The sequence below is a fragment of the Oncorhynchus clarkii genome, chromosome 10 (assembly GCF_045791955.1).
Source record: "Oncorhynchus clarkii lewisi isolate Uvic-CL-2024 chromosome 10, UVic_Ocla_1.0, whole genome shotgun sequence".
NCBI classification, from domain to species: Eukaryota; Metazoa; Chordata; class Actinopteri; order Salmoniformes; family Salmonidae; genus Oncorhynchus; species Oncorhynchus clarkii.
In genome coordinates, this window is record NC_092156.1 from 20,209,572 (window position 1) to 20,235,599 (window position 26,028).

The 26,028-nt window shown below is 43.4% G+C and overlaps 1 protein-coding gene across 2 annotated transcripts; it reads left to right on the forward strand.

Annotated features, from left to right (window-relative positions):
* Positions 1-1,279: 1,279 nt before the first annotated feature.
* LOC139418122 (RNA-binding protein Nova-1-like) lies at positions 1,280-24,993 on the forward strand. 2 transcript variants are annotated; one of them, XM_071167329.1, is made up of 4 exons: positions 1,280-1,621; positions 8,071-8,214; positions 20,682-20,848; positions 21,735-24,993. In XM_071167329.1, the coding sequence occupies exons 1-4, from the start codon at positions 1,465-1,467 to the stop codon at positions 22,749-22,751; spliced, it is 1,485 nt and encodes a 494-aa protein (XP_071023430.1). In that variant the 5' UTR covers positions 1,280-1,464; the 3' UTR covers positions 22,752-24,993. The 2 variants fall into 2 exon arrangements, with proteins under 2 accessions (XP_071023430.1, XP_071023431.1); XM_071167330.1 differs by lacking the exon at positions 1,280-1,621 and adding an exon at positions 5,026-5,091.
* Positions 24,994-26,028: the final 1,035 nt, after the last annotated feature.

The following is a 26,028-nucleotide window of genomic DNA, read 5'->3' on the forward strand; positions in this document are numbered from 1 at the left end:
TTTAGGTCTCTGTAATTTTGTCAAGACCTGACAGGACTGAAAAGAGCTAAAACAACAAATTCACTGACAAGGTCTTATTTTGTTCATGAAGTAAGTATTTAGTAATTTTACGGTGTCATACAGCACATTGAAGCAGATCATTTTAATGACTTGGCCTAGAATTTCATGCACCCACCTGGAATGGGTCAACTTATAAAAAATGGTTAAGGAAAATCACTATTAGTCCTAAATTAATTAAATCCTGTATTGACTTATACCAGGTATGTCTTTACATTATTTCATAACTCAATGCAAGTTCACACCTGTCATTTTGGTATATGAAAGTTGGTTTAAGAAAGTATGAAGACAGTACATTTAAAGTTGTTTGGTCCATTTCTGGGGTGAACAAAAGCGTACTTCCATTTTATTTGTACATATTTTATTCACCTGCACCTGACAAACTGCACTATTAACTTCACCACTTTGGGTATGGCTATTTTGCTGGTAAAAGTGTGTGTTTGCTCCACTCCGGTTAGAAAGTAGTCAAACGTGTTCATCTGAACTTTTCATGTTTCAGGTCTAAATGTGCTTTATTTATCCTATGCACGAGTTGGTTTTCAGAAGGATCACACTATCAGGTAGCCTAATTCATAAGTAGCTTTAGGGCCTATTTACAAAGTCGCATTTAAAAAAAGAACGTAATCAATTAAAAGCAGCATAATTTGGCTGATATTTTCATTTTGTTTAAATGTGCAAATTTTGCAAGCTTCTTGCCTTTTCGGACCAGAAAGGCCATAGGACTAAAAAAGTGGATGCTGAACCACGTGACGTCAGCTTGTTCTCCTGACAACCTTTCGGTCGAAGAAGATGACCTGGTGTCTCGTTTGCTTCATCTCTCACCGGTCAGCGGCAGTGTGGTCTACTTCACAGCTTTCAAAGAATATTTCCCTCATGTACTTCAAAGACAATAACAACAGCTGAACAGCCATGGACTTACTGTACATGTTTATCCCAGAAGATGGCGTGAAGATGACTTAAAAATATATATTTTTTTCCCGGGCTATTCTTCGCAAATCTTTAAAATGTTTATCTTTTTGATTGGCTAGTTCATCAGTGTCACTACTGACTTACGGCATTATTTTAATGCACCTTGGTGGACTATTGCGTATGAATCACGGGCAAGAGAACACCACTACTGAACACAAAGCTTATGAAGTGACAGGCTAATGAATGCATTTCACTCAATGGATTTTTATATTTAGCTTTCTGTGACGCTCTATCAGCCAACTGCAAGCAGAGTCGAGAAGAACAAGCAGGACCGAATGCGCTGTGTTGCCTGTCATTTTGGTGTTCTCAAAGAGGAAATCGGAGACATTTTAAGTCAAGAAGGAAAAACTTGGATCATTTTGTGAGAACTCGCATACATGTAATGTGGTGAGGGCGTTGTGGAATAACGCAAATAGGCCTATACAAACTGGTCGGAAAATGATGGCCGGTGGAGCAGTTGAACAAAACGGGATATTCTTGAATCCTCTTCATCACAATCAACAGCCCTACATGGAGTCAGATCCCCCCGACTCTCGTAAACGACCACTAACTCCGACGGAGGAGGACTGTTGTACCAAGCGCACAAACACTGGAGGTAAGACATTGCACACCCACCGGAGGCTACGTTGTATTCAGCGTGATCAAGCAGTAACTAATGTTTTAGTTACTGCTTGATCACAGACGCTCTCATCCAAAGTAACGTGCAAGATCAATTAGGGCTAAGTGCCTTGCTCAAGGGCACATCGACATATTTTTCACCTAGTTGGCTCGGGGATTTGAACCAGCGACATTTCAGTTATTGGCCCAGCGCTCTTAACCGCTAGGCTACCAGTCGCAAACATTGGGATCCTATAAATACATGGTATGACATCTGATTGACATAGTAGAAAATAGTTGCCATAGATCAGCAGTTTCTAAGGCCCTCAGTAAATGTAACATGTCATCAGCCCATTACATTTGACAGAGAACTTATCTATGGCAACTATTTTCTAGTATGTCAATCAGATGTCATACCATGTATTTATAGGATCCCAATGTTTGAATGCATAAGATTATACAACTTTTGTAGCCTATGTTTCACAAGCATGCTCTGACTTAAGTTTCAAAGCACATTGCATCAATGTATATAAATACTTATTGTAGCCTAGCTATTGGTCTCACTACTTACATAATTACATAAAATACAGTGACCCATTTGGCACCTGTCAGGTTTGAACCCAGTCACCCCTTCATGTTGCACATCTGGAGATTCGTTATGACATTTTCCATTGAGTGGAACATTTATGTTGCAGACTCATGGGACCTCAGAAACATAGTAAATGAGATGGTCGCTGATAGTTCACTTCAGAAAATACCACTAAGGAAAATAATTGAAATGTTTTTCTTTAGAAATGTGATCTGTGAACATCCATAATTTAAAACTGTCACAATTGACTATCAGAGAACAACAACATCTAATACATTATGTACCTGTCATAGCCATTTAATTAGAAAGCCACGGTTTGTTTCTGCAGAAATAGTCTCAATAAAACTAACACAATTTACCAACCACTCCATAGCACACAATGAAATCTTTACACCCCAGAGCACCCAATGTAATTCACTTATCGGCTACACGCTAAAATAGGTTACCTACGTAGTCGTAAACTGGTAGACAACCACATAGAGGATGGAAAAACAAACGGAACTGATCGACAACAATTCAAACACACTTTTGTGTTTTCTTGTGAAATCACAAAATTATGTGATTGCAGCATGTTGATACAACATTTAAAGCATTAATTTGAATCTTTGTTCAGGGGTAAAACAAATAGCAAACCCGAAATAGATAGCCTGCAATGTGTTGCTCACACGTTTGCAATATGACTAATCTAAAACGCTAGTGACATTTCAGTAATATCATTGAGGATGGTGCTGTTGGTGACGGCAAAAACATGACTCCTTGTTTAGGCAAGTATTTTATAATAAATGTATGAGGTAGCCTATAGAAAGGGTTATTCTAGACCAGCACACGGGGACCACTTATTCCATTAGTTGGAATAATATGGTAATAGTACAGTATGTCTGCAGAGAATAGGCTATTTACTTTTTACCAGGTGGTGTAGCCTACCAATTGGCTGTGTCTATCTTTGGATGTTACCGTGTAAGGCACCAATCATGTAATATCTAACAACAAATAATGTCAATCTGTAAAAATAAAATGTAATTGCGGGATTAAGTTTAATTAGAATTTATAAAATATATTTTCCTCCACGAGATAATTAGAGTATCTGTGATTTTCTTCACTGCAATAATTTCAAACACAAAATGTCCACATTGCATTTTTCCATTATCCATAGAACAGTCAGAATGTATATCGAGTTTTAAGGTTCATGTGATCTTGGTTGTATTATAATTGTATTATCCTCAGATTTCATGTCATTTAGGCTATTTAATAGATAGATGATACATATACGTAATACGTTTTTTTCTTGATGATTCTCAGCCATCTTGGTCATTACATTACACATTGTGTCTGATATTTATCACATCATTCCTGTTGATCATTAACATGACTGCCAGTTACCATAAAAAAGGAGTAAGCTGCTGGAGGTTTCACTGCTGTGTGCTTATTGTGCATTTAGGATTGCTGGAGAATTACTGCCCAACTCGAGGAGGTAGCCTATTTATTTTTCCTTTTTTAAAAATCACCAACACCCCTCTCCTCAAAACTAACATTTTTCATTCATTGCTCATGCTAATTTAGCCTGTAATTACCCATGTCCTGGATTAGGTATGATATGGTAATGTTGCTAATGGAAAGGTTGGCAGAGGAATGTGAGCTGGGTTCTTGGGGGGGGGGGAGAAGGACACAGGTGCCCTTGCAGAGCAATGTGACGTGAGCGGACTATGAATTTGCCAGGTGGCAGAGGGAGAGAGGGGGGAGCCTACAGAGAGACAATGTTTATGTAGCCACACCAGTGAGTCCTGGTGACACAATTCATGGTTTATTGGTATAATTTACTGGAAGACGGTCGCAAAGATGTTTATCTGCCTCAGTTATTACCCCAGTTTGCTCTATGATTTAAAGACATTGGAAATGTATCTAGAAAATGAACAAAGCGGCAAGACAAATGGTACTAGTATTTCTAGAGGTTCCCTGGAAATGACTACTGAGCAGAGCCAACCCCCCCACCCACACAGGATACTGCTCTCTATAGTCTATACGATTTATAGACGTAGTGATTGGCTTCGTCGCCCTCCTCCCCCCACCTACACCATTCTGCGGCACTGCCATTTGCAGTGGTTGATGAGCCCCCCCTCCCGCTCAAACATGGCCGTCTGAGGGAAGAGGGGTGGGAGAGATTGGAGAGGGGTTGTACGGAGCACACACTCAGATCACTCCTCTCCTCCTCCACCATCATCCACTCACTGCATCCACACACCTTTTCAATCATCACTCAAGGTAACCCCACGCTCTCTCCCATGAAACGCACAAACCAACCCCACTACCTGTTTCACTTTTGTAATTTTCAACGGAAAAAGAAATTGAATGGGCCGCTACGCTTTATAGTGCTGCGTCAAAAGAGGCGGACTGGGGGAGAAAATCTAATTTTTGGGGGACAGGCATTGGGGGGTGGGGGCATGACGTGCTGTTGGAGGAGGCTGCCCATTGGCCAGACGAGTTGTCAGTCGTCCACGCTGCTGCAGACGGACGGGCCACTCGATGAATATGGATGAGAGCAGTGAAAAGGGTGATGCGGCAGGGAAGACCCCCCCCTTCAAACCGGTGCAGGCTTGAACAATGCGTGGCGTCTTTCACTGAAAACACTGAGAGCCAGCATTAGCATTTTCTTAGACAATTGAGGCTCTGACCAGCTGCAGGCATGACTTGGATGTTGCGGTGAAATCTTTTTTTTTTAACCCACTGATGTATTAGACCTCGGTGAAAAAGGTTGACTGGCCGCATTCCTCAACGCCACCATTTCACCTATGACTAGCCTAACGTTAAGGTACCCTTAAGAGATTGTACCCCGGCATTGATGGCGATCTGACAGAGGATTTTACCAGCAGATCTCAGAATGGGTAAGAGCCAAACTGTTTTTGTTATGACTTGTTGAATTCATTTATCACACTCAACTCTTTATATTTGATTACCTGAAATCTCATCTGCTCATTATTGCTCGTTTTGTTCCATCGTCCTTGCTGCCTGTCAGCGGCAGGTTGGTCCATTGACATGCAGAGTGGGTATTTGGAGGGGTAGTGGGGGGGGTAGGGCCCACCCCCGTTGAGTGACTTCACTAAACACGTTTGGCTCGTTGTCTGTCTCCAAGCTGTCCCCCCAGTATTAGATGCATGGGTTTGAACTCAACACCCTCGACTGGCTTAACGTTAGCTCCCCAACATGCCCCATACTGCTTCCATTCCCCTGGCGGATTGCAGCAACAGATTGCCATGTTTACTCTACCACATGACACCATTGAAACCTGTTACTGTGATTTTTCAGACACTAGGATGGAATTAATTATTGACTAATGACAAAACGCTGCTGTGAGGGCAATGGAGGGAATCTCAATGGTATGCTCTCCCATGCTGGTTTCACCCTGGTTTTAAGACACATAGAAACGGGGACTTGTACACTCCTGCCAACACAGGTCTAATAGAGGGCATTTCCACTGTTCCATTCCTATTGTTCAGTTTGCCCTGTGTGGAGAGATGTAGTAACATTTGTCCCCTGACTGACAGTAGAAAAGAGCCTGTAGCTCCATGAAGACAATGTCAATGTCTGAGCAATGGTCTTTACTTTTTCATCAAGGTCATCTATCATTATGTTTCTCTGAAAGGGGAAGATGAGCAGAGTAGAAAGCAGAAATCCAAGCAGAAAAGGGCCTTGGCTAATGATATGGTTTGAGTCAAGAGTGTAATGCCGTCATAATGGTTTCTCTCTGATTGATAAAGGAATGACAGATGTTCTCAGAAAGGCTAAATCATAAATCAGTGTGATTTACAATATAGATGTGTTGACGGACTAGACATGTTGAATGTAAATGTTGGTTCTAGTAGTTTTAGTAGTGTGTCCGAGGTAACAGAATGAAATCTAATTGACTTTGGATTTGAGAAATCAACATGTCATGACTGTATTGAGAGACCCAAATGGAACACGAGGGGCATTTTAAAAGAATCAGTAGAGAGCTGACACGTAGAGGGACTGTGAAATCCCTAGATGTCACAGTGCCACGTTCATTATGATCAGGATCTAATGATCCCATTTTGGAGGCAAACAGAAGGTCAGTCTTAGAACAGTGACATCGATGTGTGCAGAGCTCTATCCATCCATCTTCCCTGGACAAGCCTGCAGATCCATCCCCCTGCATGAAGCTATACAACGACGACACAGGCAAACACGCATCTTGGTGTTGGCACCCAAAATCACCCCTAAAACTAACAACAATGTTGTGATATCGTCATTATATTTTTGTGCTGGTCTGTATTGGAAACACGTTTGTATGCATATATGAACAGTTCTTTGAACGTGCCTTCTTGACAGAGTGACGTCACCCTTGTTGCTGGTTGAGGCATTAAAGAGGTCCCAAAGTGACGTCATTCATTGAAAAACGTATGTTAAAAATAATAGATGATATCTGAAAAAACATATTAGAATGATGTAGGCTACTAATATCTAATTGATTTCAGGGGTGATATTGGGTACTTATTGTGCACACAGGTTCATACATAGGTCACATGTCGGTCTCCCCTGTTGATTACTTATGTCTGGAACAGCACAACCAGGTGTTGGTTGGTACAGAGATGGAAGAGGATGTGAGTCATCCCAGTTGCTCATTTATTCTGGTTAATATAGGCCTACAGTCAATGAACAAAACAGACCAGACCCAGCTGCTATCGCATTGGTGTCTATGGGAGATTTACCCCTTAAGTAGACCGGTACTGTGACCATTTTTTTCAATTGTAAACTGCCTGAGTGGGACATCTTCATTTATCCACCATATTTGGGTTGGTATTCACAGTAATTGGCAGTGTGTCCAACATTAGGTTGATTGCTATTGTCTGAATTTAGCCTCCCCAATCTGGATTTGTTTGGATTGACACACACTGCTAGTGCTCACCTGGGTGATGGTTACAGTAAGTCTTTTTGATTAGCCATTACGTGTATGGAGGGGAACATTCTGAATTAAAAGGTTGAAGAACAAAAGGTTTGGTTGGTCAATTCTTTGAGCTGACACGATATCAGTCTCTGACTGATACAAGACAGTGTTGTAAGCCACTGAACCCCCTTTTAAATGGGAGGATATTGAGTTTATCTTCTTGGAAGTATCCAGTTTGATCAAATCTGAGGGATTTCAGTCCCTTAAGCTTGCATCCCTAACATTCATTACTCAGGATCACTGGGTTGGATTTCATGCACTGCAAGCATATGATCTAAGTGTTTTGACATAGTCCTGTGTGAGTAAAATTCAGAGTAATGTTATTACATTATATCATTTTCACATTATTCTGATGTTCTTTATGTTCTCCTTTGTCTCTTGGATTGATAACATTATGTAGGAGTTGGCTTGAATTGGACCGCAAATGAGATATTTTGTCCGAAGATTCTGATAAAGGATACTAAAACTCCTTGAAAACAGTTAAAATTAGACCTCTGCAAACTGGAAAGGAGGTCAGCATTTACTCAACAGGAAATCTGGGACAGAATACAGAACGTGTCACCAAACTCTGATGAAATGTGAGACTAGAGGATACAAAAGAATCACACTCCGAAATGAAAACTCTCTCTAGATTCCTACCTACCAAAGCCAGTGTGAAAAGAAGATATGTGGCTAGCTACCTATTCAAGTGTATGCATCTGACATGTACATGTTCCTATTGTGAATGATTGAATGGACCCAGAAGCGATACATTGTGAATGTGAATTGTAGTCTACTCCGTGCTGCAGGCGTGTATCGGCTGAGTTGAATGGGTTACTTTCAGTATGGTGTATATAATGTGTGTAGACTAGAGCCTCTTTACTAGCTCTGACCTCCTGTCTGTTTGTCTCTGTCCCTACAGAGGAGGGTGAGTACTTCCTGAAGGTGCTGATCCCCAGCTATGCAGCCGGCTCTATAATTGGCAAGGGTGGCCAGACCATCGTACAGCTGCAGAAAGAGACGGGCGCCACCATCAAGCTGTCCAAATCCAAAGACTTCTACCCAGGTAAGTGGACCTCACTTTGTCCAAATGTAAAGGCTTTAGGGCTGACCCCGTTTAGTTGACTGGTCGATTGTTTGGTCGATAGGCTGTTGGTCGACAGTCAGCACAGTCGAACAGTCAGTCGCAAATCTTTGAGTTCTTTTCATGGTGCACAAGACACCTGTCTGAGTCGCACCTGTCTCAGTGGACTAATCCATTGTGGAGGCCGTGGGGATGGCACAGTCCATCACTGTAAGACGTGCTACTGAAATTGTATATGGCTATATTATGTAAGAACAATGGTGCAACACTAAGAAAAATAATACAATTGTATAACATGCGCTTTCTCCCGCGTTGCGGTCTGTGGTTCTTAAACATCAGTCTGCTGTTGAATTGGCACCTTTTCCTCGATCATGTTGCTATGTGCATAATAGCAAAGTTATCCAGTATATTGGTGTTGAGAACAATGTGGCGGAAGCACCAGCGGAGTCAGGAGATGAGGAAACAGCCCTTGACTTAATTGTCTAAGAAAATTAAGGAGAGAGGAAACCCCATCTTAATTAGGTCTATAATCAATAGCCTCACTGTTGAATGTGCCTGACTATAAATCATCCATATTTTTCTACAGAAATAAGACAGATTCTGCTTCTGTTGCCTATTTGAGTGTTTGTTTAATAGCGTACTGATTCTGTGAGCTCCAAGCCTCATTCAACCACAACATGTCGGATAAAGCAATTTCACAAATGTCTGTTTTTAATCTTTGCTATGCTGTAATAAAGGGTTTACACTTTATTTTGTTAGAACAGCCTCTCGCTCCTATACCCACCCTCCTTATTGTTATTATTACAATTATTATCATCATTATAATAATTAGTAATGTCATTATCATTAGTAGGCTTAGTATAACCACCATGGAGCTGTAGGCCTGAGAGCACATCCTGTTTAGCTGTCTAAATACCGTAACTTCCATATATATATATATATATATATATATATATATATATATATATATATATATACATATACATACACACACACATACACATTTATAGGCTACTGTATCAACCAATCATTAATTAGTTAATGTCATCACACAGCATATGAGTCATTCATGATTTGAAATGCAATCAAGCATTTTAGTTTTAAAATGAAATAACAAAGGGAGCATTGAATAATTAGCCTAAACTATAAATAAACCGTTCCACGTTGGCAATTGCATTCACAAATGCATGGGACTGTTTTTAGTCTTGCTGTAATAAGGTCTTTACAAAAAAAGTAAGCTTATAATGTATTTAGTGTTGTTTACACTGTTCCAAATAATTTGAAAAAAATAATATTGTAATCTAACAGCACCTGTTTGGCACACATAATATGCACGCAGAACTTGCTCCCTACCTTCCTTATTTTTCTTGATCTCTAGTAGTTTCCACAACTAAGTCAAATGTCCCCCACACAACTTCCTGAGCAACCAGTAAAACATTCCTCTGTTTTGAGTGTCTTTTTCACGTCCTCTGCATCCATTTTGCTGTCACATGTTACGTAAAAAAATCAACAATTTATTGATGTGATTATGATATGCTATAGGTCAGGCCCCATTGGTCACGTGCATGTGATGCATACGTGTGTCAAGTAAAGAGAGCAAGGGTTGAGCGATTAGGGAATGTTTTTCCTAAACAAAGTAAGGATTTCGGTAGCAGAACTTTTCAGTCAGAAATGGCTGTAATTATGTTGCAGCTTCAGCAACACGGACAGCGAGATAAACACTTCATGTTCTGTGGTGGTCGCTGCAGCAGGGAGGAGAGAGAGACAACACTATACACACTGTTGATGTTCTGTGGTGGTCGCTGCAGCAGGGAGGAGAGAGAGACAACACTATACACACTGTTGATGTTCTGTGGTGGTCGCTGCAGCAGGGAGGAGAGAGAGACAACACTATACACACTGTTGATGTTCTGTGGTGATCGCTGCAGCAGGGAGGAGAGAGAGACAACACTATACACACTGTTGATGTTCTGTGGTGGTCGCTGCAGCAGGGAGGAGAGAGAGGCAACACTATACACACTGTTGATGTTCTGTGGTGGTCGCTGCAGCAGGGAGGAGAGAGAGACAACACTATACACACTGTTGATGTTCTGTGGTGGTCGCTGCAGCAGAGAGAGACAACACTATACACACTGTTGATGTTCTGTGGTGGTCGCTGCAGCAGAGAGAGACAACACTATACACACTGTTGATGTTCTGTGGTGGTCGCTGCAGCAGGGAGGAGAGAGAGACAACACTATACACACTGTTGATGTTCTGTGGTGGTCGCTGCAGTAGGGAGGAGAGAGAGAACACTATACACACTGTTGATGTTCTGTGGGGGTCGCTGCAGCAGGGAGGAGAGAGAGACAACACTATACACACTGTTGATGTTCTGTGGTGGTCGCTGCAGCAGGGAGGAGAGAGAGACAACACTATACACACTGTTGATGTTCTGTGGTGGTCGCTGCAGCAGGGAGGAGAGAGAGACAACACTATACACACTGTTGATGTTCTGTGGTGGTCGCTGAAGCAGGGAGGAGAGCGAGACAACTGGTGCTAGTCACACAGTCACTCCCTGTCTGAGCCTGGCCCAGCGCAATCAATTCAATTGCGGTCGGATCCCTTTAGAGTCATAAGTGTGTCTAAATTATTTCATCAAACAGTGAGCTTAAAGCATCAGACAAGCTCAGTGCATATAGTTTATTTTATTAAAACACACAGGGTGTCTTTTATATGGGAAAAATACATGTTTTAACATTTTGAACAATATATTGGCCGAAAGACAACTCTCGGTAGAGCCACAATTTTTGTTGTTGGGGACAGCCCTAAAAGGCTTACACACAAGTAAGAGCACCAAACCCATGGCACTCTCTGAATCCAAGTTCAGTAGAATACTGTTTTTCATTGGTTATGCTGCAGTTTGAATTCCAACTGGGGAACCCAACCAGTTTGATCTAACCTTCCAAATGCACAGTATTTGTGCCCAGACAAAAGACCCATGCAGATGATACAGCTGCTATTGACACAGGAGTATCATTTAAAGATGCAAGCAATTTCTATTTCAGTTTGGCTGCGCTCTTAGCAGGGAGCTGATCCCATTTCTGTGTAAAGTCTGTATTTCCCAGAAGTACTATCATTCTTCATTCTGCTACAATGTAAAGACCGCATTTAATCAATTTCCCTCTTAGCTGCCTGGCTGCCATTTTACTCCAAGATGGAGGGAGCACATTGTCTAATGTCAAGGACATGTAAGGTACACTGAAAGCACTAGTCGCCCAAAAGGGCCTTGTTAAAAAAACATGTCAACATGGGAGAAAAATGCTCATGTTTTCCCCAATGACCCCACACTGATGGAGGTCACTGCACTCCCTGCTTGGTGCTGAAGCATCTTGTCCTCGGCCCGAGCCACAGAAACGTATCTGCGTTTGTCCTTCATGGCTAAGGAAGCTTCAACCTGATGAAAAATAACAGGTGTTCAGCGGCTCACTTTTGATTAAGTCCAGATCTCTTTTCTTATAACTAATTGAACCAAATGATGTTATTTATGTTGTGCTGATCGCCTATTTTCAACACATAGGCAATGGACTGTGGTATTGTTAAACTGAACGCATTTCTGTACCATACAGATGCATAAATGGAAAGGAATTAATGTACTGGCTTTTGTTCCTTTTTACAATATATGGCTTTTAGTCAATTATGTGATTGCCTCAAGCAACCAATTATAGATGAGCTACATGTAGAAAATAAGGATTAAACTTCCTGCAGAAAACAAAAAGGCAATATGGCTCAAATATGGCCTATTTTCTGCTAAACGGAAGGTGTGATATACTGCACCTTGACTAAACATTGGCAAAGATGAATGAACCTTGTCAAAGAATAGAAGTACAAAAAATACATTTTTTGGGTATCCATTTCTTAGACAATCTCCTGTCCCTTGTCCTCCCCACTTCTGCAATATCTGAAAAACTGGATTCATCGATGGTAACCATGACACGCTGAAAATAAACTCTAGTTATGGCTTACTGTTGCATATCAGCACTACTTTCTTTGTCTACCTAGAAAACACACATTGAAGCAGTTGTGCTTTTGTATCCTCCTCTCTCTGGGTGGTGGATGGGTTGTTGGGGCACCACCTGCTCTGCCCCTCCCCCTCCTCATTATTGCGATGAGTGAGGAGTTCAGGGAGATGGTACTGGCAGCGATTTGATTGGGTGCTGCTAGGGCCCCCCAAAGTAAATTAAACTACTACACCATCTCACACAATGGGCCAGAATTTATCTTCCAGAAACTTCAATATACGAGGCATTTGCACCTGTACAAAGTTTACACCTGTTATTTGCCTAAGGAATTAAAAGACAACAAACAAAGCTAATCAATTGAACGTCATTTTTACAACATTTTTTGTTACCGCAAGTCTATAACCTTAATTTCTGTTCTACCTTTTGTGATTTATTCCCCACTGAACTAAGTGTAAACACATCGTAAATTAGGCCACAATATTTGATCTAACATGTGTTTTTAATGAAAAGGGTAGGCTATACCATTGCAATGAGTTTTCCTTCAATCTCCATTCTCTGTTCAGCTATGAGAGGACTGTGCTGACATGTCATGTTAATACCAATACGCACAGATCACCTCTTAACCTGTAACACTGCAGCTGCCCTGGCTTGCCCTTCCTACAGCACAACAAGGAGACAGACAGAGCTATTTCCCCTAGCAATCCGCTCAATAGTGATAGCCACGGTTAGAACAATCCCAGCAGCTCCCGTCTCCCATCTGCCAGTGTAAGACATGAAATCATGAATGGGAGAAGGCCTTGATGGGAATGGGATCTGTACGACTAGGCCCTGCTGTGGCGGCCTGAGATAGATGACTGGAGATTAGTGAAGGGTGTGGATGATGCATGATTGTGTGTGAGGGGAGGGGACAGGAGGGCAGGCCCAGAAATAACCTTTTACAATCTCTCGCTCTCTCTGAAAGTGACCCTGCCCCAGCTGTACTCAAGATGCTCTCTCACTACGCCAAGTTTCCTCCTCCCCTCTCTCCCGAGTCGGTTTTTCTCATAGCATTTGTTCTTAAAAGTTTGATCCAGATTAGATGCCATCGTGCTGTCTCTACAGAGTTTTGTTTGCATAGTAAAGAATAGCCCCAGACCCCTTTTTGTGATCCGATCGCATCCTTACTGATACCTTACATTACAAAATTACCCTTCACCCGTATGTAAACAACATACTGTTCACTCATACTGTACATAGCAGCTGCAAAGGAAGCTGAAAGTCCCTGGTAAGGGTGCAAAGATCTTACAACCAAAAATCCAGACTCCCTGCTTTGTGCAGCTGGCCATCAGCCCAGCTAGCATATAAAGTTACACACTGTGCTGCATGAACAGATAAAATTGATATGATGTAATATACCATAGGAATATGGTGCTGATGTTTTCGATTAGCTGAAAAACAGACTGACCTCACCCTGAAAAACTACACCAAGTCAGTCCATTTTGTCCATAATAAAAAGCAGGTTGCACAATTAAGTAACCTCATTGAAATGCTTTGAAGACAGCCTTTTTAGTATTCAGAGTGAAATAGAGATGGTTGTTACCACTTTATAGCCCTCTGCAGTTAAAGATCTGCAGGGTAAGGCTTTGGACTGATGCAACTGGACTACAGATTCAAGCTCCTTCTTCATTTTGCCTCAGTAACTGCTGCCCTGTGTGCCAGAATTCCCTCTAAGATTAAACACACGGTTATTAAAATGTGTATTACACACATCAGAACCTGCATTATAGCTGCTCCTAATAACGCTGTCAAGTAAACCATGCTCCCAGAGAACCTCAATCCCACCCAAATTGCCTGGAAAGAAACAATTGTAGTTCTTAATTAGTCTCAGTCTTGAATGCATGACAGCACTTTCAGGCACAGGTATACACAAACGCACAATAGCTCCATACGGACTATACTCTGTCCATACTACATAACATAACTAGTGAAAGCCAATAAAGTTGAAGGTCTTTGCTCTGGACTCTAAAATGGGAACAGTGGCGACCAGTCAGGGTTCGGAGTTGGATTGAGATCGAGTGAGATCCTGGACCGTCCCCAGACTTTGTGAGCTGTGTGTTTTGATAACTCTTGATGGATATTTCCTGAATGTCAACAGGTGCTTCTAGGGGCAGATGTGTATCACCCAATCCTGTAAGGGGAGATGGAATCACATTAAAAGGAAAGGAACACAAAAGCCCTGGCTGGCTTGAGTGGAGCAGTGTCGCCCACAAAACTAACAGGCCAGTCTCAATCAGCAGGTCTTCCTTATAGGAAGGTACTCCCCTGAGTTAAAAAGTTTGGATGACTCTTAGTTGTCACTAGCATTGAAGAAATGTTTCACTTATTGGATTGTTGGATTTGATCAGATTGCTGTCATTTCACGATTTGATTAATTCATTTGTATTTGTGTTTTGATAGACATAACACAATGTAGTGTTTATTGTAAGGCTGGTGGTGTGAGATTGAATGAATAATGTGGGCATAGAAGTATTTAAATGTGCAAAGGAATGAAAGAAAGAGAGCAAGGGGAGTAAGAGAAAGAAAGATAAACAGTCAAAGGAAGAGAAGATGCAGGCTGTAGAAAGGACATGCGATTGCATCACCTGTTCCTACGGCGCAGCTCCTTAACCATGGCAACAGAATTCCGGTAGGGCTTACAAAGGGGGTGTAGAAAGATGCCTCAACGAGGGAAGGATGTGTGGAGTCTATTCACGAGGTAGGGGGGCGAGGATAGGCCCAGAATTTCAGGGCCCTGGAAGAGTTACATCATCTAGGAGGAATCCTTTGTCCCCCCAGTGGTTTGTTACCCGAGCTTCTCATTCAGCTGCTCTGTTTTTGAGCTCCTATATGGGGGGGGGGGAGTATTATTGGATAGGTTGGCTGTTAGCACCACTGTGTAACGAAACTTATCAAAACTCAAGCATTATTTTTTTTCTGAAAATAGTCACTGCATAAGTAGCTATTCAGTTATAAATGGGGTTGCTTTGCAACAATACTTTTTGTCAAATAGATCCTTGGCAAAAACATGTTTCATCCAAGAAATCCTGTTTGTTAAATTGAACAAGGAAGCCTCTTGTAAGTGATATGCTACAACCACAGCAGACGCTGACCCCAAGGCACAATAATCTACGTTCTCACAAGACTGTGATGCTGTAGTAAGGGAAAACTTAGTCAGTTGCACAACTGAATGCATTCAACCCAAATGTGTCTTCCACATCTAGCCCAACCCCTCTGAATCTGAGAGGTGTGGTGCCTTAATCGACGTCCACGGCACCCGGGGAGCAGTTGCTGTTGGGGATTAACCACCTTGCTCAAGGGCAGAACGGCTGATTTTTCCACCTTGCCGGCTCAGAGATTTGAACCAGCGACCTTTCGGTTCCCAGGGGGGAAGGGGAAGGCACCTAGGGAGTGCTTAGGCAAGAGGCCCGCAGGCATACATATACCCGTAGTATATTCACGGTCTAGGCACACTAGACCTGGGTGGACCACCCCCTTGTATTTTGGTTAGCGCACCAGGTGGTGCTAAGTTAGATAGGTAGTGGGTAGGCAGGTTAGATAGGTAGTGGGTAGGCAGATTAGATAGGAGAGGGTAAGTTAGATAGGTAGTGGGTAGGCAGGTTAGATAGGTAGTGGGTAGGCAGATTAGATAGGAGAGGGTAAGTTAGATAGGTAGTGGGTAGGCAGGTTAGATAGGAGAGGGAAGTTAGATAGGTAGTGGGTAGGCAGGTTAGATAGGAGAGGGTAGGTTAGATAGGTAGTGGGTAGGCAGGTTAGATAGGTAGTGGGTAGGCAGGTTAGATAGGAGAGGGTAAGTTAGATAGGTAGTGGGTAGGCAGGTTAGATAGGAGAGGGTAGGTTAGATAGGTAGTGGGTAGGCAGGTTAGATAGGAGAGGGTAGGTTAGATAGGTAGTGGGTAGGCAGGTTAGATAGGAGAGGGTAAGTTAGATAGGTAGTGGGTAGGCAGGTTAGATAGGTAGTGGGTAGGCAGGTTAGATAGGAGAGGGTAGGTTAGATAGGTAGTGGGTACGCAGGTTAGATAGGAGAGGGTAGGTTAGATAGGTAGTGGGTAGGCAGGTTAGATAGGTAGTGGGTAGGCAGGTTAGATAGGAGAGGGTAGGTTAGATAGGTAGTGGGTAGGCAGGTTAGATAGGTAGTGGGTAGGCAGGTTAGATAGGTAGTGGGTAGGCAGATTAGATAGGAGAGGGTAAGTTAGATAGGTAGTGGGTAGGCAGGTTAGATAGGAGAGGGTAGGTTAGATAGGTAGTGGGTAGGCAGGTTAGATAGGAGAGGGTAAGTTAGATAGGTAGTGGGTAGGCAGGTTAGATAGGTAGTGGGTAGGCAGGTTAGATAGGAGAGGGTAAGTTAGATAGGTAGTGGGTAGGCAGGTTAGATAGGTAGTGGGTAGGCAGGTTAGATAGGAGAGGGTAAGTTAGATAGGTAGTGGGTAGGCAGGTTAGATAGGTAGTGGGTAGGCAGGTTAGATAGGAGAGGGTAAGTTAGATAGGTAGTGGGTAGGCAGGTTAGATAGGTAGTGGGTAGGCAGGTTAGATAGGAGAGGGTAGGTTAGATAAGTAGTGGGTAGGCAGGTTAGATAGGTAGTGGGTAGGCAGGTTAGATAGGAGAGGGTAGGTTAGATAGGTAGTGGGTAGGCAGATTAGATAGGAGAGGGTAAGTTAGATAGGTAGTGGGTAGGCAGGTTAGATAGGAGAGGGTAGGTTAGATAGGTAGTGGGTAGGCAGATTAGATAGGAGAGGGTAAGTTAGATAGGTAGTGGGTAGGCAGATTAGATAGGAGAGGGTAAGTTAGATAGGTAGTGGGTAGGCAGGTTAGATAGGAGAGGGTAGGTTAGATAGGTAGTGGGTAGGCAGGTTAGATAGGAGAGGGTAAGTTAGATAGGTAGTGGGTAGGCAGGTTAGATAGGTAGTGGGTAGGCAGGTTAGATAGGAGAGGGTAAGTTAGATAGGTAGTGGGTAGGCAGGTTAGATAGGAGAGGGTAAGTTAGATAGGTAGTGGGTAGGCAGGTTAGATAGGAGAGGGTAGGTTAGATAGGTAGTGGGTAGGCAGGTTAGATAGGTAGTGGGTAGGCAGGTTAGATAGGAGAGGGTAGGTTAGATAGGTAGTGGGTAGGCAGGTTAGATAGGAGAGGGGGTCTTTGACATTTACTTTCTTTGCTTTGGTTCCGTCCAGCCCCTTTTCCCCATATTACCGTGTGAAGGAATAAATTCCTAGTAAACGGTAAATTCTCTGCCTCTTGTCATCCTTACTCGCACATTTGAACGACCCGAAGCAGAAGATAGAATTGTAGTTCATTTAAAATTATCTGGGAGGTTGCTTTTAAAGTCCTCCAACAGCATCAACTCCCGAATATCAGCAAAGGTGTTAGCTTTACTGGCTGAACACCAGCGATTAAACAGAGACTCTTTGTCCCTAGCAAACTCAACAAACGTACGGTGAGATGTTTTCTTGTGGTTCCTGAAGCGCTGCCTATAAGTTCCAGGCACCAACTCATAAGCCCACAACACGGTGGTTTTAACCGTATCGTAGTGTAAACAGTCTTCCAGGGAGAGAGCAGCTACTACTTCCTGGGCTTTCCTAAGACAATTTACATTGTAACAGGAGCGGTCAAACCTCAAGTGGCCAATGCAGCGCAGCGGCCACATTCTCAAACGCAGAGAAATAAGAATCAACTTCCGACTCTCGAAATGGAGGAACTAAAGCAATATTTTTACTCACATCGAAGTGGACTTGATGATAAGCAGCTTGTGGAGTTGCACTGGAGCCAGCGTCTAGCTCCAGCCGTCGGATCCTCACCTCCTTTGTCGGTTTCTATTTTCCTAATTTCAAATTCAAAATTCATCTGTGTCTCTTTATCTTTTTGCTGCATTTCTAAACGGACCAGCCTCACCTTCAGCCTAGCGGTCCCGTCTGAACGACCCGAAGCAGAAGATAAAGAGTCAAATCGGGGCAATGTAAAGGGGGTACGAGCAACCCCTTCCTCCGCCCTGTCCTCCGACTTGGCATCGAAGGTCTACCCATCTCCTCTCCTGAAGCCTCCCTCTCATCATCTTTCAATGAGAGAATTCGTTCTCTCACTAATCCCTCCCTGACTAGCACCATTAGCTCAGCCTTTTGGGCTTTCTCAGGGACGAAGAGGCCATAATGGTCAGCTACAGCGAAAAGGTCTACTTTCCGCAACCTCACCAAACAATCAATAGAGGGCGCTTCAAAAAACTTGGAGATGGCTGAGGCAGCCATCTTGTACAATGCAGTTTACTGAACACACTAACTAAACAAGTCATCCAAATTCACAACCTACCATCACACCTCAATCATCAATCACAGAGAGCAGCAGGGTCCGGTGGGTTTAATGGAATCCCGGATGAGACCCCATTATATTACACCTCTATGAAGAGGGAACGCAACACCCTGCTACAACTCAACTCTCCGTGAAGTGAAAAAGGTATGGACTGTAGGTGCGAGTAAGGATGACAAAAGGCAGAGAATTTACCGTTTACTAGGAATTTATTCCTTCACACGGTAATATGGGGAAAAGGGGCTGGACGGAACCAAAACAAAGTAATTATTAAAGCCCCTTCTCCTATCTGCCTACCCACTACTTACCTAATTTAGCATCACCTGGTGCCCTAGCCAAAATACAGGGGCTGGTCCGCCCAGGTTTTACCTAGTGTGCCTAGACAGTGAATATACTACGGGTATATGTATGCCCGCGGGCCTCTTGCCTAAGCACTCCCTAGGTGCCTTCCCCTTCCCCCCTGGGAACAAATGAAACAGAATAACAAACAATTTCAACAATAAAAACAGTGCGTCCTATAACGCATAACAGACATAACCAATCAGCTCCCTCAGCAACAACTAACATAGTACATACCAAATCGCTTTCTGAGAAACAACCAACACTATATAACCCTCAACTATCAGCCTCCTCTCTCAGCAATCATCTCAGGATATACAATCAATCTCTCTGCAATGATCTCTCTCCTGAACAGAACACTGGCTTTTATATAGCTTCAGAAGAAATGGGTAATTGGTGACAGCTGCATCCTGCCGAGTGGGCGGGGTCTGCTCTCCAATTAGCCATGGAGTCGACCAATCAGCTGCTTGGGGAGAATTCAGGAAGCCATCTCCTGAAAACACACTCAAATACAAACTACAACACCGAAACTGGGGAACGTAACAGGCCCAACGCTCTTAACCGCTAGGCTAGAAACTACCAACCCTTAAAAAAAAAGACTATAGTATACTATAGTTATATACTATAGTTTTCACTGTAGTGTTTTTACAGACTTTACTGTATTTACTGTAGTTTTGTGGACATGACTGTAGTACCCTGTAGTATTTACAGCTTACTAAAGTATAAATACTGTTGTAAGAAAGAAATTGTAGTATATACTAGTAATTACTGTAGTGTTTTTGCAGACTATAGTATACTTAAGCAATAAGGCCCTAGGAGGTGTGGTATATGGCCAATATACCACGGCTAAAGGCTGTTCTTATACGCTATGCGGAGTGCCTGGATACAGATCTTAGCCGTGGTATATTGGCCATATACCACAAACCCCCGAGGTGCTATTATAAACTGGTTACCAACATACTTACAACAGTAAACAAGTAATTTGTCATCATAACTGTGGTATATTTAAGCAATAAGGCCTGAGGGGATGTGGTATATGGCCAATATACAATGGCTAAGGGCTGTTCTTTGGCACGACGCAACGCAGAGTAATATTGTCATATTTATTGTCGTGTTTTTGCAGACTGTCATATACTGTAGTATTTACTCTAGGGTTTTTGTGACGTTACTATAGTGTTTTTTAAAAATGTATTATATTTGACATAGCAATGAGGGCTTTGTCTTTGAGGAAACCACATTTTCCATAAACTGTAGGTTGGTAAGACTGGAGTCAGATCGGACAGTTTAGAGCTTTTACTCTTTTCTATAACTTGTAGGGAACACAATATATGGTCTATACTTGGCATGTCAGTTTCTCACTTATGGGTGGCACAAATTGGGATATATGGGAGGAGAATGGGCAGGGTATATGCAAATTAGGTATTTACTGTAATGTTTTTGTGGTCTGTTGTATACTGTAGTATTTACAGTAGCATTCTACAGTATACTATAACATTCTATAGAAAGTGTTAGTAAGCATTTCCTTGGAAGATTTATACCATGCGTATAACATGCGTATGTATCCCTTACATACGACTAATAAAACTAGGAAAAAAATATAAAAATAAAAGAATACACATTATTGAGGTATACTACAGTGTGTAGTATAGTATTCTACAGTATACTAGAGTTTACTATAGAATGATTTAGTACTGTAGTATACTATTAAACTGTAGTATTTTGTCATGTGGGTAGTACTGATACACTGTGATGTTTCTTTTTTGTTCTATCCCCACAGGAACCACAGAGCGGGTGTGTCTGATACAGGGTACGGTCGAGGCGCTAAATGGTGTCCACAGCTTCATCGCGGAGAAAGTCCGCGAGATGCCCCAGAGCGCCCAGAAAACAGAGCCAGTCAGCATACTGCAACCACAGACCACTGTCAACCCCGATCGCGTCAAACAGGTGAGAGACGGGTCCATTACAGTCAGCCAACCCTGACACGGAACCCAAACCGGCTGCGCACGCGAGACATCGTGCATACATTTATTTTCTCCCCCCACACCAAACACGATCAGGACACGCAGATTAAAATATCAAAACAAACTCTGAACCAATTACATTCGTTTGTGGACAGGTCAAAAAGCATTAAACATTCATGGCAATTTAGCTAGTTAGCTTGCACTTGCTAGCTAATTTGTCCTATTTAGCTAGCTTGCTGAACTGACTTCTATTTTAGCCCTTGGCAACGCAGACGCTCGTTGACGCGTGCGAGCAGTGTGTGTGTGCGCGCAATAATATAGATTTCAAAATGTATTTTGCAATGCTTGCGCACGCGACGCGAATGGTGTAGTCCGGGTATGACCGACCACCATACTTAACATAACCATAGCATGGACAATGACCTATCAGATATAGAACACGACCGATCAAAGCATGTTACCTCCCTACCTACGATGATCTGTCTGACATGTCAATAGTGTAGACATGCAGAGTCATAAGGGCACGTGGTCAGCACATGGCAAGAACACAGTCACACTTTGTTTCACAGGGGCATCTGCCCCACAACCTGAGCCCTGGCAGGGTCAGGAAAATGTGAGAGCATGGGGTTATTTTTACCGGCCGCCTGCCCGCTAGGTCCTCAACAGTGCCACAGAGCTGGACGGCAGCTGCAGCCTTAACCCCTGGGATTAACACATCGCTGAGTAAAGCAGAGGGCTGGGATAGTAGAATGACTCAGTGAGCGATATCTTTCTCTCGTTCTCTCTCTCTCTTTCCTACTTTTCAATCTCTCTTTCTGCCTCTCTCCCTCCCTCCCTCCTTTTCTCTGGCTCCCACTATTCCTTTGCAGGCTAAGTTAATAGTGCCCAACAGCACGGCTGGGCTGATCATCGGTAAAGGCGGGGCCACAGTCAAGGCGGTGATGGAGCAGTCGGGTGCCTGGGTCCAGCTGTCCCAGAAGCCTGAAGGCATCAACCTGCAGGAGCGCGTGGTCACGATCAGCGGGGAGCCCGAGCAGAACCGTAAAGCCGTGGAGATCATCGTGCAGAAGATCCAGGAGGACCCTCAGAGCAGCAGCTGCCTCAACATCAGCTACTCCAACATCTCAGGCCCCGTGGCCAACTCCAACCCCACCGGTTCCCCCTACGCCAACTCGGCTGAGGTCCTTCCCAACGCCGCTGCGGCTGCTGCCACTGCCTCCAGCCTTCTAGGCCAGGCCGGCCTGGCAGGAATGGGTGGCTTCCCGGGAACCATGTCCAGCTTCTCTGGCAATGACCTGCTGGCCATCACCTCGGCCCTCAACACACTGGCCAGCTATGGCTACAACACCAACACCCTGGGCCTGGGCCTCAACCCCGCCGCTGCCTCCGGGGTTCTGGCCGCCGTGGCTGCTAGTGCTAACCCAGCTGCTGCTGCTGCCGCTAACCTCCTGGCCTCCTATGCCAGCGATGCCTCTGGCTCCGGCCATCCTGCTGTTGGCCTGGGGGGCTTCTCCCTGGGCTCGCTGGCCGCCGCCACGGGGGCCTCCAACGGCTACCTGAATGCCTCGTCCCCACTGATGGCTTCCTCCCTGCTGGCCGCAGAGAAGCTGGGAGAAGGGGCCAAGGACGTGGTGGAGATTGCTGTGCCCGAGAATCTGGTGGGCGCCATCCTGGGGAAAGGCGGGAAAACGCTGGTTGAGTACCAGGAGCTGACGGGAGCTCGCATCCAGATCTCCAAAAAGGGAGAGTTCATACCTGGCACGCGGAACCGTAAAGTTACCATAACAGGGTCACCCGCGGCAACGCAAGCCGCCCAGTATCTGATCAGCCAGAGGATCACGTATGAGCAGGGTGTGCGTGCCACCAACCCACAGAAGGTGGGCTAAATGGGGGAAAAAGGATGTAATAAAGGAAAGATGGAGACAGAAAAAAGAAAGGGAATCAAGGGTCACGGAGAGGGGAAAAAACGTCCAAATATCCATTCAATATTTCAGTATTAAAAAGAGAAGGTGACAAAGAAGGAGGTGAGGCAGAGAGAAAACCGGGATACGTGTGTGTGATATGTGATTGTGTTTTTAGGACTGAGGTTGTGATGTTTTTTAAAAGTGGTGTCGAGTCCTTTTGATGACGAGTAAAGCTGAACTGGTCCACTGCCAAGCAGCAGAGTCAGGGGTGAGTCCACACGATTTCACCCCCTTCAAAAACCTCACAGCTGGGTTTGTTTTGGATTTCGTTCTCTTCCGATTTTCTTTTCTTTGGCTGTGTTGATTTTTCAGCTTCAGTTGTAGATCTCCGCTCCCGGTGAGTTGAGGTTCCGGACAGGCTTAAAGAGCAGAGATAGCGTTTTGCTCATGCCTTTTTGCTTTGATGTTAACCTTGCTCCATGTGAACAAAGCAAAGGGCCTTGTTTACATGAGAGAGGTAAAATGACGAGCACCAGAGGTCATCCAATACCATTTGGCAACCATTTTAATCTAAATTCTTAATGGATATCAGAATATTAATGACATGCCACTGTATGGTTCATATCAAAATTGAGGTTTTAACAATTCGGTTGTTATCCTTTTTATTTTCCTCAATTATTTATTGAAATATGGTCTCATTCAAACACATATAGATTATTTAAACCTGTGAATTCGGGTTGATATGAATGTAAAGACATTATTATTGTTATTTTGTTATTAACGAGGATCAAATTTTGAGTTGCAGTGACAGATATGTATAGTTTTCACCCAGAACTGCACAGGACTAGTGTAGATCAGGGGTCAAATGTTCAATGTGAGAGGATAGAGACACGCAGGAATGTACACATATACAGGAACAGACACACATTCATACATGTTTACCGCCACCCACATACACACCACTTTTGGTGCTACGAAAACATAACTACAGATCTCTAGGCCTAAATTACATGTATCACCTAAATTGAAAATCCCTTTGGAGATTGCTCTCCCTCTCCTTGATTGTAAGATGCCAAGCATTGTTCACTTATCTGTAGTTTACGGGATCTAGTTCTGCCTTTATGTAAGCGAAGACTGGATTTCATGCTATGGTGAAGGTCAGTCTTAATATTTGACCCCGCTAGTTCTCCTTCAGCTGCCATGGCAAACTGTATCTTGTACCACCGTGGACAGTTTAGATAACGTAGTTATTGATTAAAAAATGATTTTTATCCTATTGTCATGAATTAGCCCGGTACTTTGAGTTCGCCAGCCGATATTGCGCCTTGGGACATGCTCCTATGTAGAAATTTGAATAACCCCCCATGGGACGGAGCATCATACCCAAGAGGGAAGACAGCACTGTACACAGCTTGGTTTCTTACATTACCTTTTCAATTGAAGAATCTAACCGGAAGAGTCCTGAAGGGAACAAAGCACTACAAAGCAGTCTTGTTAAGAAAAGCAGTATTGAACGTTATCTGTGAGCGAGGAGATGATTGCTTTATATCAGAATGGCTGGTAGTCAAGAGAGACACTAATGAGAAAGAAATTGACTCACCATGAAACATTTGGCGTTTTCTGTGAACCATTTTTCTCAACTAGAGTCAATACCAATATGGAGTCAAGCAGTTTATGCAGGTGGTTAGTCCAACCTGTTATCTTGCCTAAAGCAGACATTGACGCTAGCTTACATTGGCAGTAGTGCATAATGCGTTGCCCAAACATCTATCTGACATTCTGTAAGGATAATTGTTTGGCAAAAACGCAGGGAGGGTAATTGTCTTCTAGAACATTCTCAAACACAAAGATTAACCTTGCTTGCTTCTGCGCTGCTATCCATTGGTTTTCATCCGAGTACACTGGGTCTCTTATGACTGCACTGTGAGACACAACAAAGACACAACGCAAAGTGTGTCTGTCCCTTCTTGAGCCAAGGGATCATATTTTGAAGTACATATCCAGGATATAGGCCTACAGCTGGTGCACTTACATCGCATGTTCTAGAGCAGGGATGGGCCACTCCAGTCCTCGGGGGCTTCTTCCCCATCCCTAGCAAACACAGCTGATAAAACTAATTACATTGTAAACTGAAGATCATGATTAGTTGATTATTGGAGTCAGGTGTGTTAGCTGGGACAGAATTGTGACACCAATCAGGCCCCAGAGGACTGGAGTTGCCCATCCCTGTTCTAGAGCAAAACCAGCTGAGCAGCGAGATAAGGAACAGTTCCACAAGAACATCCATAATGTGATGTCTTGGAGATATTTTGGTTTACCAATAATATTGCACAACAGAGAGCTGCTACTGGACGTTTTTTCTACTGATCAGTCCAGAGTCATCAGTCAACCATAGTGTCTTTTATTAAGGTCTGTGCTATCCTGGATCCTTGGCATGTCCCTAACCCATTGAAGTTTAAATGAAAAATGGTTAAGGTACGGGTTAAGGTAAGGGTTAAGGTAAGGGTTAAGGTAAGTGTAGGGGTTAGGGTAGGGACATCCCAAGGATCCCGGATAGCATTGACCCTTTTATTAACCCAAATGACTCCTATGACATTTATTTTTCTGCATTGCAGTCCCCGTATCCTATTCTGACCCTCTTTTCCATTTCACAAATGTATCCATAGACTTATGTAACCAGAGCTCTGGGATCGGCTTCCAATAATACAGGACCGGGAACGATAGTGTCAGAGAAAGAAACAGCAGCACTCCCTTTTCAGTGAAATGACGAGGCTCCTTCTTGAGAAAGAATGGACCTTTACCCCACCTTACTAACAACTCTATGTTTGAGCGCTCTGCATGGCACCAGCCACGAGCCCCATTACCTTGACTCACTGAATACACGTTTCTCTTTCATTGTATTTCTGACGGGATGTGCTGTGACTTTTAATAGTAGTCAACGGCACACTAGTTACTTGAAATGAAATGGCACTCCAGTTAAAATATCTGTAACTTCTTTCACCTGTGGGGTTCAAAACCTTCATATTTTAGCCCTAACCTCACAACATTTTAATGCTGATTTAAAATACAAGCACAAATCAAGGTGGATTTAATAATAGAAGCAATGCAACTACGCTTGGTTTAGAGAGAGACTACTCCAGAGCGGTCTGATCTGTACACTGTACCAACTCCTCTCTCTCCATTCATTACTTTTCCTCCTCTTTCTTTAGACATTTCCCCACCCTACATATGCTCTTTTTGGTCTATTTTAAAGTCCTCC

Bases quoted from the DNA above. Each gene is read 5' to 3' on its own strand.
- LOC139418122 (XM_071167329.1), top strand. From the start codon at position 1,465: ATGATGGCCGGTGGAGCAGTTGAACAAAACGGGATATTCTTGAATCCT. The intron at 1,622-8,070 runs GTAAGACATTGC...CTGTCCCTACAG, and splicing joins CAAGCGCACAAACACTGGAG to AGGAGGGTGAGTACTTCCTG. The intron at 20,849-21,734 runs GTGAGAGACGGG...ATTCCTTTGCAG, and splicing joins ACCCCGATCGCGTCAAACAG to GCTAAGTTAATAGTGCCCAA.